Genomic DNA, 17,395 nt, shown 5'->3' with positions numbered 1-17,395 from the left:
AACTAGCAGGTGTCTCAGCAGTTTTTGCTGAAACCATGGATTTTGACAGTAGCACCAAAATGATTTGCACGTTGGGAAAGTTTGAAATCACAAGTGCTGCACTTGGAATCCGGAAGCTGGCTGCATTTAACAAGGAACAAGTGAGCAGAGTTCAGGGAATTTGTAAGAATTGAGAAGTAGAAGGAAAGATTTGTGTGGTATCGCTTCCTCCGGGTGCTCCGGTTTCCTCCCACAGTCCAAAGATGTGGGAGTTAGGTGGATTGCCATGGTTAATTGGCCTTAGTGTCAGGGGGATTAGCTAGGATAAATGGATTATGGCGATAGGGCCTGGGTGGAATTGTGGTCAGTGCAGACTTGATGGGCTGAATGGCCTACTTCTGCACAGGAGAGATTCTGTGATTCTATGAAGTGCAGTCATTGGCACTGTAGGAAAGATGGGAGGTAGTTTGTGCGCGACAAGTTTTCAGACAACGACTGTTAGTCAGTTTTTAGGTGTCAGTTGAAAAATAAATGTTGGCCAGACTGGGCAAAAGAACGTAAGTTGTAATATCTGGTAGTAGTAATAGACCACAGGATTTAATAAAAAGAAGAGATGTGGCATACTAGTGGATTAACCACCAAAATATTGTCAAGAGGGAGGGACCAAGACACGGAAAATTATACATTGAGGATTGACTCCACTCCATCTGAGTGAAGGCTTTGAGAGATCTTATTGGAGTAATCAAGATCCTAAAGACTATAGGCAAATGGAATCCTTGAAGTTTCTTTACGATGGGCTTAATTATTCAAGGATATAAAAAAAACTCAGAAGAGGGAAGGCAAACAGATAGTTTAAAGTAGCTATGTTAAAGCTAAGAATTGCAGATATGTGGATAATGCAGACTAGGTCGTGTTGTAAACCCAAGGAGCTGGATTAATATTTTCCAAGGGAATCAGTTGAATGGTATGAGTGATATTTGCCTGTGCGATTGGCCTGATGCATTGTGATAACATACACGGATATGAAAAATAACCTGATGATTTAGAATTTAGTTCCACACCAGATTTTTGCATAAACACATTGGCACTCAGGAAGCTAATTCTGCAGCAGATAATTTTAATTGTGTATTGACTTTTGCTTAAACTGCACGTTAGATATGTTCTCAACAGTTAACCTGTGGATAAACCGGAGCTTATTTGGTAGCACTCCTGCCTCCGAGTCAAGTTATTTGTTCAAGTCACAAGACATAGGAGCAGAATTAAGCCACTCGACCCATCGAGTTTGTTCCGCCATTCAATCATGGCTGATATTTTCTCATCCCCATTCTCCTGCCTTTTCCCCACAACCCCGATCCCCTTACTAACCAAGAACCTACCTCTCTCTGTCTTAGAGACACTCTGACCTGGCCTCCACAGCCTTCTGTGGCAAAGAGTTCCACAGATTTGCCACTCTCTGGCTGAAGAAATTCATCCTCATCTCTTATTTCCCCTCATCCCACTCCAGAGGTTTGAGTACAGACTGTTTCTTAGTGCATGTGGAGGGAGATTGTCGAAGATGAATGAAATGATAAACCAAGTTCCTCTTAAGTGGATAGCAAGGTCCCACATCACAGTTCGCTGAGCACTTTCCTGCGGCATCCTGGGCAGCAATGATTGCTCAACCAACATCTAAAACATGTATATCATTACTGTTTGTGGGATCGTGCCTCTGTAAATTGGCTGCCATGTTTTCCATGTTACAATGGTGATTACACTTCTAAAAGCATTTTATTGGTTGTAAAATGATTCGGGGTGTCCTGTGGTCATGGAAAGCCCATTATAAATACAAGCCATGTATTTTGTGCTGCTACTGTGTGAAAATTATGTTTGAGTGGGTGTGAGCTCTGTACACTGGCGGTGTCTGCAAGTTAATAGTACTTCTATTTTTGTCCTGACTAATGTTCTTTTTCCAACCAATACCACCAAAAACACATTAACTGATTATACACCCCATTACTGTTTACAGGACATTGTTGGCACAGAATGGCTAGCATGTTTGTCTCACTAACAGCAGACACTTTGCTTCAAAGTAATTGTTTGTGAAGTATTTGATAATGTTTCTGAGAGACATAATAAGGTGCTACATAAATACAAGGATCCATTGTTTAATTTTCAAAAAAAAACTGTAGACAAAGGTGGTCGGGATGTGAATGAACTTATTTTGAGATCCCACCAGTGCAATACAAGGTCAGTCACAAGGTAATGCAGGAACTCATTGTCAACTGTGGCTCAGTTGACAGCACACCCACCTCTGAATTGAAAGGTCGTGAGTTTAAATTCCACTCCAGAAACTTAAGCCCAAAATACTAAGCTGCAGTTTTGATGGAGTACTGCACTTCAGAGATGTACCGTCTTTCAGATAAGACACTAAAACTAAGGATATCTATTCTTACATTCTGTCTGGCAGTTTGAGGAAACTGATCATTCAGTCCCTCAATAAAATGTGGCGTAAGGATTGAGAGATTGGGTTAAAACACTTTTGCAGGAACGCACAACCGACTGACACTTCAGTACAATAGTGAGAGAAGCAGTGAAGGAAGTGATTCACAAGGCAAAATTGCCTTGTTTTAATTGAGAAGTTAAACACAGGCCCATTGTTACCACCGAGCAGGACCTATTCCAGGGTACTTCTCGAATAAGAACACAGAATTTCTTCCATTATCCTGGCCAACATTCACACCCTGCACCCCCCCATCCCAACAAACAATGACAAAACAGATCACTTAATCATTTATTCAAGCACTGGTTGTGGGGCAGTGCTGTGCACAAATTGGCCTCTCTTATTTAAAGTTCATTCTTTGCCCACATTGCAACCGAAAAGTTGCAGCAGGACATAAATAGGATGCAGGACTGGGCGGAGAAGTGGCAGATGGACTTCAACGCGGATAAATGTGTAGTCGTCCATTTTGGCAGAACCAACGGGATGAACGAGTACACTATCAAGGGCAGGAGTCTTAGTAGTGTTGAAGAGCAGAAGGATCTTGGGGTCCAGGTCCACAGGACTCTTAAATCAGCCTCGCAGGTGGAGGATGTGGTCAAGAAGGCGTATGGTGTACTGGCCTTCATTAATCGAGGGATTGAGTTTAGGAGTCGGGAGGTAATGCTGCAACTTTATAAGACCCTTGTCAGGCCTCATTTGGAGTACTGTGCGCAGTTCTGGTCGCCTCACTATAGGAAAGACGTAGAAGCTATTGAAAGGGTACAGAAGAGGTTTACAAAGATGTTGCCTGGACTGGGAGGCATGCCTTATGAAGTTAGGTTGAGGGAGCTGGGACTCTTTTCCCTGGAGAGACGAAGGTTGAGAGGCGACCTGATAGAAGTTTATAAAATGTTGAGAGGAATAGATAGGTTGGATTCTCAGAAGCTATTTCCCCGGGTTGAAATGGTCGCTACGAGAGGACACAGATTTAAGGTGCGGGGAGGAAAGTACAGAAGTGATGTTAGGGGTGAGTTTTTCACTCAGAGGGTGGTGAGTGAATGGAATCGGCTGCCGTCAGTGGTGGTGGAGGCGAACTCGCTGGGGTCTTTTAAAAGACTTCTGGATGAGTATATGGGGTTTAATGGGATTGGGGGTTATAGATAGGTCTATAGATTGTTAGGTGTTGATGTGATCGGCGCAACTCGTGGGCCGAAGGGCCTGTTTGTGCTGTAGTGTTCTATGTTCTATGAAATTTTACCGTCCAGCCCCCCCACAGGAATTGGAGCAAGCGAGGGACGGACCATGAAAAGATCTTACCTCTCGGGGGGTGGGAGGAATTTACAATTTTGGATAGAGCGAGGCCGTAACATCCTGCCTCACATTTCAAACAGCAGCTTGAAGATTGATTTGATTGGATTTGATTTGATTTGATTTATTATTGTCACATGCATTAGTATACAGTGAAAAGCATTGTTTCTTTGGCGCTATACAGACAAACATACCGTTCACAGAGAAGGAAACTAGAGAGTGAAGAAATTGCATTAAATCATTGTTAGAGAGTTTAAAAGAGTTGGAATGAAGTTTTAGAAGCATAGAAGGCATGCTGGGCACAGCTTGCAAGAAGTTGCCTCACTCTGCTACAATCTTGGTGCAGATTGTGAGGCATTTTGGAAGATTGCAAGCTTATGAAGTGGACAGGAACTCTACTTATGTTTTGCCACATTAGAAGCTGCGCTAACATTTGCTAGAGTTTGTGCGTGCCAGCAAAATTTACAATAAGCTTGACTTAAAGATGCATTGTTGCTGCTTTTTTATTTTAGGCCCATCAGCAGAGGAACCTGGATAACATAGTCTCTCAGCAGCACAAGGTTGGAACGGGAAAGAAAGTGAAGAAAGATGGCGGCATCGGTTTAGACGCAGAAGTGGACAATATCAGCCCGATGTCTGAACAGGATTCTGGAATCTTAGACGTTGAAGATGAGGAAGATGAAGAGGAGGTAATTACTTATTTCCCAAGCTACTTTGAAGGCAATTGTGTGTCAACAGGGTTAAATGAAAAGGGGCAGAAGGGGCATAAGCAACAGTGGACTGGCTGAGCCAAATGCCCTGTTTCTCAGCTGTGCATCCCATGCATCTAACCATTGCCTCTGAGCAAGTGCTGCATATTTTAGTCCTTGTTTATTCAGTCCTGGGACTGATCTAGCATCGTGACTGGTTTTACAAGTCGGAACATTGATTTGTTTGTGGGTTGCGGGCTGTATTAATTGACTGCCCCTGGGTTCTCTAAGAAAGTGGTAGTGGGCCTCCTCCTTGAATCACAAAATGGCAACAATCTGCTTTAGATCAGCAACTCCAGAGATCAGAAGAAGTAAGTTTGCCTGTGGGGCAGTTGACATCTGGAAATGGCTCTCACAAAAACGCACCTGAGCTGTGTTAAACTCCTTCAAGACGAGAACTGGGTGAATATCTGGTTTCAGAATAAGATTAAGGGTTATTGGGATCAATGTAGATAGAAATAACTAAAAACTTCATTGAGCATGATAGCCCTTCTGGTGCCGTGAGCAAGGAACTGCCATCTGTGGAGGGCCAGCGGTGGAGATGTTCAAATAAAGAAGCATTTTTAAGCTTTTCTTGATTAGGAAAGAATTTATCTCATGCCCTTTTCCCATGCTGAGGGTATCCCAAAGCATCTCACTGCCAGTTAATTACTTTCTAACATATAGCCACTGGTCATGTTAACAAAAACAGCAGCCAATTTATATATCGTAAGATCTCACAGAAAGCAATAAGATAAATGACCATCTTTCTGTGGCTGAGGGAGCTACAAATGCGAGCCTGGGTACCAGAGACCATTTGCTCGGACAGTGTCACAGATGTTTTAACGTTCATCTGACTGGGAAGAAGAAACCTCAGTTTGTTCATGCATCTAAAAGACCCAACACTTCCTCACTAATTGGTGTCTGTCTTAATTATGGGCAAATCTTGAAAAGGCCTTTGAGGTCCAGAATCTTTTGCTGAAACTGGTGAATGCGCTACGGATTGAAATGTCATTGGACCCGGAAAGTAGTTTTGAAGAGCCTCCCTCTATCAGCTTAGATTGGTTGGGTTGAACCCTTGGAGGTAGATTAGGTTTGATGCCTGGATTGTTTGCGCTTGTCTCTTCTAGTGTAAAATTCAGATAAGCTGTTGGATCAAGATTCAAGATTGAAGGATATAAGAAATAGGAGCAGGAGTAGGTTGGATTTGATTTTATTTTATTATTGTCACATATATTAGTATACAGTGAAAAGTATTGTTTTTTGCATGCTATACAGACAAAGCATACCATTCATAGAGAAGGAAATGAGAGAGTGCAGAATGTAGTGTTAAGTCATAGCTAGGGCGTGGAGAAAGACCAACGTAATGCAAGGTAAGTCCATTCAAAAGTCTGACAGCAGCAGGAAAGAAGCTGTTCTTGAGTCGGTTGGTATGTGACCTCAGACTTTTGTATCTTTTTCCTGACAGAAGAAGGTGGAAGCGAGAATGTCTGGGGTACGTGGGGTCCATAATTATGAACAAAGAACAAAAACAGCTGGCTGCTTTGCCCAAGGCAGTGGGAAGTGTAGACAGAATCAATGGATGGGAGGCTGGTTTGCATGATGGATCGGGCTACTTTCACGACCTTTTGTAGTTCCTTGATTTTGACACAGTAAGATGCAGGCTCAAGCTCTACCCCAAATATAAATCATTCCTTCCTTCCAAATTTTCAATGCAACATTTACATTTCGCCACTAGACCTGCATATACACTGCTGTGCCGTACTGAAAGAGAACTGCACTGTCAGAGGTGCCATTTTTTTGGATGGAATGTTAAGCAAAGACCCCGTGTGCTAGTTCAGGTGAATGTTAAATGGCACTATCTGAAGAAATACATTAGATGTCTCCTCATCCCCAACAAGGTTCATCACCTAACCTGCACTTCCAAAGCTAAGTACCCGCTCATTCATCTTATCACTGTCTCTGGAGATGCTGCATGCACTTTGGCTGTTACATTTGCTACCAAAATAACAGTGCCCATGCCTGTCTTTGCCCTTGCTTAGCTTTGCTCACGCTCACTTACACCCTCTGTTCTCCCTCACTTGCCCATACTCTGTTGCATGTTTAAAAGCAGAAACATCAAATTACAGGCAGAGCTAAATGATTCCACATTGATCAGATCATAACTCTACAATCCTGCTATGTCCAGTTATGAATGGTGGTGGACAAATGAACAATGAGCCGAAGGAGGCTCCAAAAATATCCCCATCCTCAATGATGATGGAGCCCAGCATGTTAAAACATAGAACATAGAACATTACAGCGCAGAACAGGCCGTTCGGCCCACGATGTTGCGCCGACCAGTTAAAAAACAATGACCCTCTAACCTAAACCAATCCCTTTTCATCCATAAACCTATCCACGGATCCCAAACTAGGCGCATTTACAACTGCAGCAGACAGGGCATTCCAATCCCTCACCGCCCTCTGGGTAAAGAACTTACCCCTGACATCCGTCCTATAATTACCCCCCCTTAATTTAAAGCCATGCCGCCTCGTGCTAGCTTTCTCCATCCGAGGAAAAAGGCTATCACTATCCACCCTATCTAAACCTCTAATCATCTTATATGTTTCAATAAGATCCCCTCTTAGCCGCCTTCTTTCTAGCGAAAACAACCCCAAATCCCTCAGTCTCTCCTCATGGGACCTCCCCTCCATACCAGGCAACATCCTGGTAAACCTCCTCTGCACCCTCTCCAAAGCCTCCACATCCTTCCTATAATGTGGGGACCAGAACTGCACACAATACTCCAAGTGCGGCCGCACCAGAGTTGTGTACAGTTGCAACATGACGCTGTGACTCCTAAATTCAATCCCCCTACCAATAAACGCCAAGACACCGTATGCCTTCTTAACAACCTTATCTACTTGATTCCCTACTTTCAGGGATCTATGTACACATACACCTAGATCCCTCTGTTCATCCACACTATTCAGAGTCTCCCGTTAGCCCTATACTTGACACATCTGTTATTCCTACCAAAGTGAATTACCTCACACTTCCCCGCATTAAACTCCATCCGCCACCTCTTGGCCCAGCTCTGCAACCTATCTAAGTCACCTTGCAAACTACGACACCCTTCCTCACAATCTACCACACCTCCGACTTTGGTGTCATCAGCAAATTTGCTAATCCACCCAACTATACCCTCATCCAGATCATTAATAAAAATTACAAACAGCAGTGGCCCCAAAACAGATCCCTGAGGCACACCACTCATAACTGAACTCCATGACGAATATTTACCATCAACCACCACCCTCAGTCTCCTATCTGCTAGCCAATTCCTGATCCAATTTCCTAGATTACCCTCAATCCCACACATCTGCATTTTCTGCAGAAGCCTACCATGGTGAACCTTATCAAACGCCTTACTGAAATCCATATATACCACGTCAACTGCCTTTCCCCCATCCACCTCTTTGGTCACTTTCTCAAAAAACTCAATAAGGTTAGTAAGGCACGACCTACCCGCTACAAAACCATGCTGACTGTCTCCAATCAATTCATTACTCTCCAAATAACTATAAATCCTATCCCTAATAATTTTTTCTAAAACCTTGCCCACAACAGAAGTAAGACTCACCAGTCTATAATTCCCGGGGAAGTCTCTGTTCCCCTTCTTAAACAATGGGACAACATTCGCTATCCTCCAATCTTCCGGTACTATACCTGAGACCAACGACGACCTGAAGATCAGAGCCAGAGGCTCTGCAATCACCTCTCTTGCCTCCCAGAGAATCCTAGGGTAAATCCCGTCCGGACCAGGGGACTTATCTATTTTCAAACCCTCAAGAATATCCAGCACACCCCCCTTATCAACTGCAATACTGTCTAGTTTACACCCCTGCAACCCAGTGTTCTCCTCAGCTACATTCATGTCCCCCTGCGTGAACACCGAAGAGAAATATTGGTTCAATGCCTCACCAATCTCTTCCGGTTCCACACACAACTTCCCTCTGCTGTCTGTAACTGGCCCTAACCTTGCCCTAACCAACCTTCTGTTCTTGACATACCTATAGAACATACCTATGTTAGTGCAAAAAAGAAGGATGAAGCATTTGCAACCATCTTCAGCCAGAAGTACCAAGTGGATGATCCATTTTGGCCTTTTTTCTATGTCCCCAACATCACAAATGACTGGCCACCATCTACAAGGCACCACTTGCCTGGATGAGTGCAACTCCAACAGCACTTTAGAATCTCAACACCATCCAGGACAAATCTTGATCAACAGTCTTCCACCACCTTAAACATGCACGCTACCATTCACAAACAAAGTGCACTGCAGCAACTGATCTTCCAAACCTGCGACCTGTACCACCTAGAAGGACGAAGGTCAGCAGATACATGAGAACATCACTACTTGGACATTTCCCTCAAAGCCACACAACATACTGACTTGGAAATATATCACGGCCGCTGGGTCAAAATCCTGAAACTCCCTTCCTCACTGCACTGTGCGTTCCCTACACCACATGGACTGCAGCAGTTCAAGAAGGTGATTTACCTCCACTGGCTCAAGGGAAATTAGGGATGTGGCCTTTCATTCTCTTGCTCAGGCTGTTTCTCACTCAGACTCTCTCTCGCTGTACTACAAAAGAACAACCCAGCATGGGAAACAGGCCCTTCGGCCCAACGAGCCCACGCCGCATTTCAACAAAGCATTTCCCTACACCTACCCCCGCCCCATGTGAATGTGAATGGTACCCCTAATGTAGCCAGATTCAGGGGAGAATAGTGTAGGATCGCTCTTGCTCTCACTCCTGCTTACTCTAACTCACGCACTCTCATTCACGCTCTCACTCACTTGCTGTCTCCCACTCGCTCTGTCTCTCATTTGCTGTCTCCCCCTCCTCGTCCACTCACTCCTGCTCTCTCTCACAGAATTGTTACTGCACAGAAGGAGGTTATTTAATCCATCATGCCTACACTGTATCTCCAATTGAGCATAATGATTTAGTGCCATTCTCCTGCCTGTTCCCAGTATCCCTGCACATTGTTTTGATAAAAAATGGAGCAAATGAACCTGGGTGCATAGACCATGGAGCAGCACGGTGGCACAGTAGTTAGCACTGCTGCCTCATAGACCTGGGTCCAATTCCAAGCTTGGGTCACTGTCTGTGTGGATCCTGCACGTTCTCCCCGTGTCTGCATGGGTTTCCTCTGGGTGCTCCGGTTTAAGGGGGAGGTGATGGACTAGTGGCATTTTAATTCTTTCAACAGATGTGGGCATGGCAAGGCCAGCATTTGTTGCCCATTCTTAGGTAGGGACAGGAAATTTCCTTCCCTAAAGGACATTAGTGAATAAGATGGATTTTTCCAGCAATCGACAATGATTTCATGAGACTTTTAATTCAATGCAGATTTCACCATCTGCCATGGTGGGATTTAAACCCAGGTTCCAAGAGTGTTACCCTGGGTCTCTGGATTACTAGTCCAGCGACAATACCACTACCCCACCGCCTCTCCCTTAAGAATTTTATCCTTTACTTAATATTGTTTGTCCACGTTCTTTTTACCAGAATACACCATCTCACACTTCTCCACATTGAACTTCATCTGCCACTTATCTGACCACTCCAACAACTTGTCTGTGTCCTTTTGAAGACACTGTCCTTTTCACAGTTTAAAATACTTCCAAGTTTTGCATCATCTGTGAAATTTGAAACCATCCCCTGCACACCAAGATCTAGATCACAAATAAATATCAGGAAAAGCAAGGTTCAATGCTGACCTCTGGGGAACATGTTCCTCCAGCCTGAAAAATATCCATTGACTGACTGTTACTCTCTGCTACCTATTATTCAGTCAGTTTTGAGTCCAGGTTGCTCCTGTACCTTTTATTCCTTGAGCTATAACTTTTTTCACCAATCCATTGTGTGGCACAGTATCGAATGCCTTAAGGCAATGATAGATAAATTTTTGAACAGTAAAGGAATTAAGCCCATCAAGCCCACCAACCACTTTCTCAGAAGACTAAGGAAAGTTGGCATGCCCAGTGAGGCAGTTGAGGCTATCCCGCTGAATGTTTTTAACGCAAGGATAGATAAATTTTTGAACAGTAAAGGAATTAAGGATTGTGGTGAGTGGGCGGGTAGGTGAAACTGAGTCCACGAAAAGATTAGCCATGATCTTATTGAATGGCGGAGCAGGCTTGAGGGGCCAGATGGCCTATCCCTGTTCCTAGTTCTTATGACAACCATTTCACTATGTCACTCTCACACACACACTCGTGCACATACTTGCGCACAATTTCACTTACTCACATGAGTACTTATGCATACTTGCTTCATCTTGATCAGTCTTGCACAATCTTTCTCTTACACTCACTCACAATCTCTCACTTGCATGCACTCATAACACAACCTTGCTCACTCTTGCACAACCTCACTCGTGCACAACCTTGCTCACTCTTGCACAACTTCACTCGTGCACAGCCTTGCTCACTCTTGCACAACTTCACTGGTGCACAGCCTTGCTCACTCTTGCACAGCCTCACTCGTGTACAACCTTGCTCACTCTTGCACAACCTCATCTTGCACAGTCTCACTTACTCTTGCACAACTTCATTTGCACACGCCTTGCTCACTCTTGCACAACCTCACTTTCTTGTGAAATGTCACTCACTCCTACTCAACCTTGTTCTCTTGCATACTTTCACATACTTTCTCGTTCTTTCAGCCTCATGAGCCTTACTTTCTTTGCACTCCCCCCCTCCTCCAAATGTCTCTGTCGATGATGTGAAAAAGAAGTCTTGTAAAAGTTTTACCAGCTTTAGTTGCTGCAATGCTCCAGGTTGTAAAGGGAGTTTATCTTACTCAAACTTTCTCAGCCTCAATCCACTGGCAATAAGACGAAGGAAAGTATTAGCTAAAAATGCAGTGAACCAGATGTCACCTTTCCATGTTCGCAGCTGGACAGCTGACAATCATTCGATGCTGTTTTAGATTACTTTAGAGACGGCTTTGTAACCAAAATAACTATTCCTCAGAGTTCGCAACTGCAATTAGTGAAATTCTTAACAGCTTCAAAAAGGGAGAGAATGAAAAATCTCTGCTTTTCACCTCTTTCCCCAAAGGAATATGCAGCAAAATGTGTCAAGTTGAAAGCAAAGACACATCGATGCTTGCATCGAGCTAGAAACACAAGAGAATACTTTTTCATTCCCGACATGTGGCAGGTTGGCATTTACTTAGCACCTCCATTTGTAGGTGGTATGGTGTCATGCCTTCCTGAACAACTGTTTGATACAACTGGGATACTTAACGAGCAATTAAGAGTTAACCATGCGCCATCGCTGAGACCACCTATTTCTACCTTTAACAACGCTTGACTGTAACCATGCCTGTTCACATCTGCTGCTGAAATCCATATCCGTGCCTTTGTTACCTCTATGCTTGACTTATTTCAATACATTCCTGTTTGGCCTCCCATCTTACACCCTCTGCAAACTTGAGGTCGCCCAAAGCCTAACTAGCACTGTGGTCCCATTCACCCATCGGTCCTGTGTTCATGACCTGCATTGGCTCCCGGTAAATCCTTGATTTAAAAATTCTCAAATCCCTTTATTGCCTTGCCCCCTTTCTACTTCTGTAATTTCCTCCAGCCACAATACCCTCTGTGGTATTTGCATTCCTCCAGTATTAGCCACTTGAGCATCCTAATTTTACTTGCTTCATGGTTGGTGGCCAAGTCTTTGGCTCTCTCGGTTCTACGCTCTGGAATGCCTTTCCTAAACCTCACGCTCTCTCTTGCACTCTCTCTCACTCTATCTCACTCCCTCTTGCTCCCTCTCTTCTCTCTGTCCCTTTTTAAGGCACTTCTTAAAATTAATCTCTTCTGGTAGTGCTCCAATGGTGGGACATTTCATGGCATTAAAAGAACTATATAAATGGACTTCTTTATTCTTTCATGGGATGGTAGCATCTATGGCTAGGCCATGATTTATTGTCTATCCCTAATTGCCCATGGAAAGTGGTGGTCAGCTGCCTTCTTGAACCACTGCAATTCTTTTGGTGGAGATATATCTATAGTGCTGTTAGGAAGGGAATGTTATGTATAGTGGACATACCTGCTGTCGTAGCCAGTATTTACATGACTGGTCCAGTTCAGCTTCTGTTCAGTCACTGGTAAACCTCAGGATGTTTATAGTGGTGCAGGATAGGTGGTTAAATTCTCTCATGATGGAGATAGTCATTGTGTGGCACAAATGTTACTTGCCGCTTATTGGCCCAATCTTTAATGTTGTCCAGGTCTTGCTGCACACGGGCATGGACTGCTTCAGCATCTAAGGAATTGTGAATAGTGCTGAACATTTTGCAAGCGTCAGTGTTTTTTTATGTTTATTTATTAGTGTCACAAGTAGGCCTACATTAACACTGCAATGGGGTTACTGAAAATCCCCTAGTCACCACATTCTGGTGCCTGTTCGGGTACACTGAGGGAGAATTTAGCATGGCCAGCACACCTAACTAGCATGTCTTTCGGACTGTGGGAGAAAACTGGAGCACCTAGAGGAAACCCTCGCAGAAATGGACAGAACATGCAAAATCGGCACAGATAGTGACCCCAGCTGGAAATTGAACCCAGGTCCCTGGTGCTGCGAGGCAGCAGTGCTAACCACTGTGTCACTGTGCTGACCTAGTGATGATTATGATGGAGGGAAGGTCATTGGCGAAACAACTGAAGACTGCTAAGCCTAGGAAACTACTCTGAGAAGCTCTTGCGGTAATGGTGTGGGGCTGCAATGATTAACCTCAAACAACCAGGACCACCTTTCTGTGCACAAGGTATGACTCCATCTGAGTCCCATGGATTTCTGTTTTTCTAGATTACTTGATGCTACGCTCGGTCAAATGCCTTAATGTCTCACCTCAGCTTCTTCCGTTGAGCTTTTCTGGTCATCGGTAGATTCTTAATTTCAGATATCTTATTGAATTCAAACTCCACCATCTCCCGTGGTGGGATTTGAACCCGGGTCCCCAGAACATTAGCTGAGTTTCTGGATTAATACTTTAGTGATAATACCACTGAGCCATCACTTCCCCGTGCTCATGGTGTTGCAGTACAAGAGCAGGTCAGAGACTAGGAATCCTACAACAAGGAACTTAGCCCCTGACTCCCGAAAGTCTGTCTATATCTATAAGTCACAAGTGTGATAGAATATTCTCCACTTGCCTGGCTGAGTGCAGCTCCGACAACACTCAAGAAGCTCGACACAATCCAGAACAAAGCAGCTCGCTTGATTGCTATTCCTTCCACAAACATTCACTCCCTCCATCCCTGACGAACACTGGGAACCGTGTGTAACATCTACGAGATGCACTGCCAAAAGGCACTTTCCAGACCCACGACCACTAACATCTAGAAGGACAAGAGCATCAGTCACTTGGGAACACCATCATCTAGATGCTCCCCTCTCAGTCACTCGCCTACCTGATTTTAAAATATATCGCCATTCCTTCACAGTCTCTGGTTCAAAACCCTGGAACTTCTTAACAGCACCCAGGGTGGACCTACATGGGCTGCAGCATTTCAAGAAGGCAGGTCACCATCTCAAGGGCAATGAGGGATGAGCAATTAAAACCGGCCTAGCAGCAACACCCACATCCCATAAATGAATGGTGAAAAATAGCTAGCTGATAACACTGTGTGCTCAGTTCTGGTCGCCTCATTACGGGAAGGGTGTGGAAGCCATAGAAAGGGTGCAGAGGAGATTTACAAGGGTGTTGCCTGGATTGGGGAGCATGCTTTATGAGGATAGGTTGAGAAAGCTCAGTATTTTCTCCTCGGTGAGACGAAGGATGAGGGGTGACCTGATAGAGGTGTATAAGATGTTGAGAGGTATTGATCGAGTGGATAGTCAGAGGCTTTTTCCCAGGGCCGAAATGGTTGCCACAAGAGAACACAGTTTAGGGTGCTGGGGAGTAGGTACAGTGGAGATGTCAGGGGTAAGTTTTTCACTCAGAGGGTGGTGGGTGCGTGGAACCGGCTGCCAGCTGTGGTGGAGGAGGCGGATTCGATAGGGTCTTTTAAGAGACTTTTGGATAAGTACATGGAACTTAGTAAGATGGAGGGTTATAGGTATGCTTAGTAGGTAGGGACATGTTCGGCGTGACTTGTGGGCCGAAGAGCCTGTTTGTGCTGTAGTTTTTCTATGTTTCTAACACACCAACCTCTCTGGAATGGGCTAGTTCATATCAGGCTGGGCAATTTACTGGAAATAATGCGATTCTATTCCTTCAGCCAGCGATGCACTTTTCCAATTGGCCACAGAGGGCAGTGTAGCATAACCTAATGAGGAAAATGCCATTGCGACATACTGGTGAAAAGCTTCAATATTTGAGTCTGCCCACTTCAAATTGTAAGGGAAATGTAATGAAATCATGAAGCGTTTGTTGTGTTTTATTTGTGAAGGGAGGCTGATTTTCATTTGACATTCATGCTGCTTTTTAACTCTTGATTCCCTTAAACCTGTTGTTTTGTGCTGCTTTTAATACAGGCCACACTTTTCCATGGTTTTCCTACTGATGCAGCCATCTGCATAAGGTTATCTGCCCCCTGTTGTCATAAAGGACATTTTCTCTTCTTGATCCTAACTTTCCCATTGTGGTTTGATGGGAACGCTCTTGCCTTTGAGACAGAAGATCGTAGGTTCAACTCCCATTCCAGAGACTTAAACACGTAATCTTGACGCACATTTCGTTGCACTACTGAGGGCCTGCCTCACAGTCAGAGGTGTTGTCTTTCAGATAGAGGTCTCATCTGCCTCCGAGGTGAATGTTAAATATCTTGTTGGACTTTTCAAAGCAGAGCAGTTATTAGTCATAGGGATTTACAGCATGGAGACAGGTCCTTTGGCCCAACTTGTCCATGCCACCCTTTTTTAACCACTAAGCTAATCCCAATTGCCCACAGTTGGCCCATATTCCTCTATACCCATCTTACTCATGCTTTTTAAAAGGCAAAATTGTATCCACCTCTACTACCACTACTTATTATTGGTGTTCCAGCCAAAACTTATTTCTCAAATAACTTTCCTAAAACCAGATATTCTCATCTCTCTTCTCACTATGCAAATTGGCTGCCATGTTTCTCTCATTGTCGTAAGTGACTACCTTTCAGAAATATCTAATTTGCTGTGAAACATTCTGGCGCATTATATAAACATTGTTCTTTCACTGTTTTAAAAAAAGAATCAAGCTACGAAAAAGCTAAAGCCTAGATTCATAATGTTTCCAGAGTTTAATTTTCCAGACTTCCAGTCTGCTAGAGGAACGAGATCAACCTGTGAAGTGGACTTCTATGTCATTGGCTTAGCTTTTCGCTCTGATGGATGAAGTATCCTTGTGCACGGAAAGTGTTGCTTCAATTACCTTCTCCTTCTGCACAAAAGGTTACACTCTTCATGTGTGTGTATGCGTGAGAATGGTGGGGTTTCTGATGTGTAACACATGATATTAATCAAACCCCTGGGAAACGTAACATCTTGGGGGCATTTGGTTATAAATCAGAACAGGTCATTTTAGCCCAGTGGGTGATTGATGAGGTTGCAGCTGGAATAGCGGGAGAAGTTTTGGGCACCCTGCCTTGAAAAGGACATTTCGGAAAGGACTCAAGAGTGCGACAAAGGCTGATTTCAGGAGTTAAATGTCCCAAATTGTCAAGACTGAATTGGTGCCAGAAGAATCGAGAGAAGACACGATTCAGGTCTTTCAAGCCTGTGGAAGGTGTGGTTGAAGGAGGTTACTCAAGTTAAACTGGAAAGCCGCACAATAAGTTACTGGCAAACGCTGCGATGGGGTTAAATTTGGAAGCAGTTGATTTCATTCAAAATAGTAGATACATTGCATCTTGCAGAAATCATTGCTGCAATGTTAAATAATGTTTATTGTTTGATAAATGAGGTGATTGCCTGTCTGCTTACAGTAAAGGCTGGATAGTATCAGGATAAATTTATCTTCATAAGAGTCAAAGTAATTGCTGTATTATTTGCAGAGAATCACAAAGCATTTATAGTGCAGAAACAGGTCATTCAGCCCAACATATCTACTTATAACTTAAATTTATGGCCTGGACTTGTGGCTGCTGCAGAGTATTTCCAAGTCTGGTGCACTTTGGTTCATGATTCTGTTGGACTCTGTGACTGTCACAAGTGCACTGCAACCAATCAACCTCTGGCATTTACTTTCATCCTTAGAAGCCCAGAAAAAATGATGGTGTGTCTTCTGCTTTCATTGTTGCAGTATGTTTGATGGAGATGTTCCCACATGGCTGTTCCCTGGATTATTCACCCAGGAGCATTAAATTTTGCTCCTGTTTGCTGGTGACCATACAATGTGTCACAGCAAAAAGAAACACACCTATGGGCAAGACGAGAGCTGACCATTCATTTCATTACCCAGGGTACTGACTCTGTAACATAACCACTATAATCAAATTCTGACATTTACTCTGTTCGAAGGTTTTACTTGCATGCTCATAGAAAACAGAAGCATGAGTAGGCCATTCAACTCTTCGAGCCTGCTGTGCCATTCGGTTTGGTCATGGCAAATCATCGTTTTCAATATCTTAATCCTGCTTTCCCTCCATATCCCTTGATCTCTTTTGCCCCAAGAGCTAGATCTAATTTCTTTTTGAAATCACATAACATTTTGCCTCAACTACTTTCTGTGATAGTGAATTCCAGAAATTCACCTCTGGGTGACTCCATGATGTCTATTGGAATTAGTTTGACAAGCTGAACAAAACTCTTCTAATTTTTATTATTATCTTATTAGCTTTATTTTATTCTTATTTTGTTTTTATCCAATTTTTGTTCCTCCCTTGCTCTCCTTCTCCCCCAAAGGCATTGTCTTCCAACAGGACTAGTGTTTCTCTG

At 43.7% G+C, this 17,395-nt stretch overlaps 1 protein-coding gene across 2 annotated transcripts in view; it reads left to right on the top strand.

The window, feature by feature from the left end:
• LOC145344932 (exocyst complex component 6B) overlaps positions 1-17,395 on the top strand; it is a 595,965-nt gene that overhangs the window by 255,107 nt on the left and 323,463 nt on the right. For both annotated transcript variants that reach the window (XM_080192414.1, XM_080192326.1), the window contains exon 7: positions 4,258-4,434. In XM_080192414.1, the coding sequence (XP_080048540.1) occupies positions 4,258-4,434 (177 nt within the window). The remainder of the gene's footprint in view (positions 1-4,257; positions 4,435-17,395) is intronic.

Source organism: Carcharhinus amblyrhynchos, chromosome 1 (assembly GCF_965287045.1).
Source record: "Carcharhinus amblyrhynchos chromosome 1, sCarAmb.v2.hapA, whole genome shotgun sequence".
NCBI lineage: Eukaryota > Metazoa > Chordata > Chondrichthyes > Carcharhiniformes > Carcharhinidae > Carcharhinus > Carcharhinus amblyrhynchos.
The sequence above is the reverse complement of the archived record's forward strand: the minus strand, read 5'-3'. Positions and strand labels throughout refer to the sequence as shown.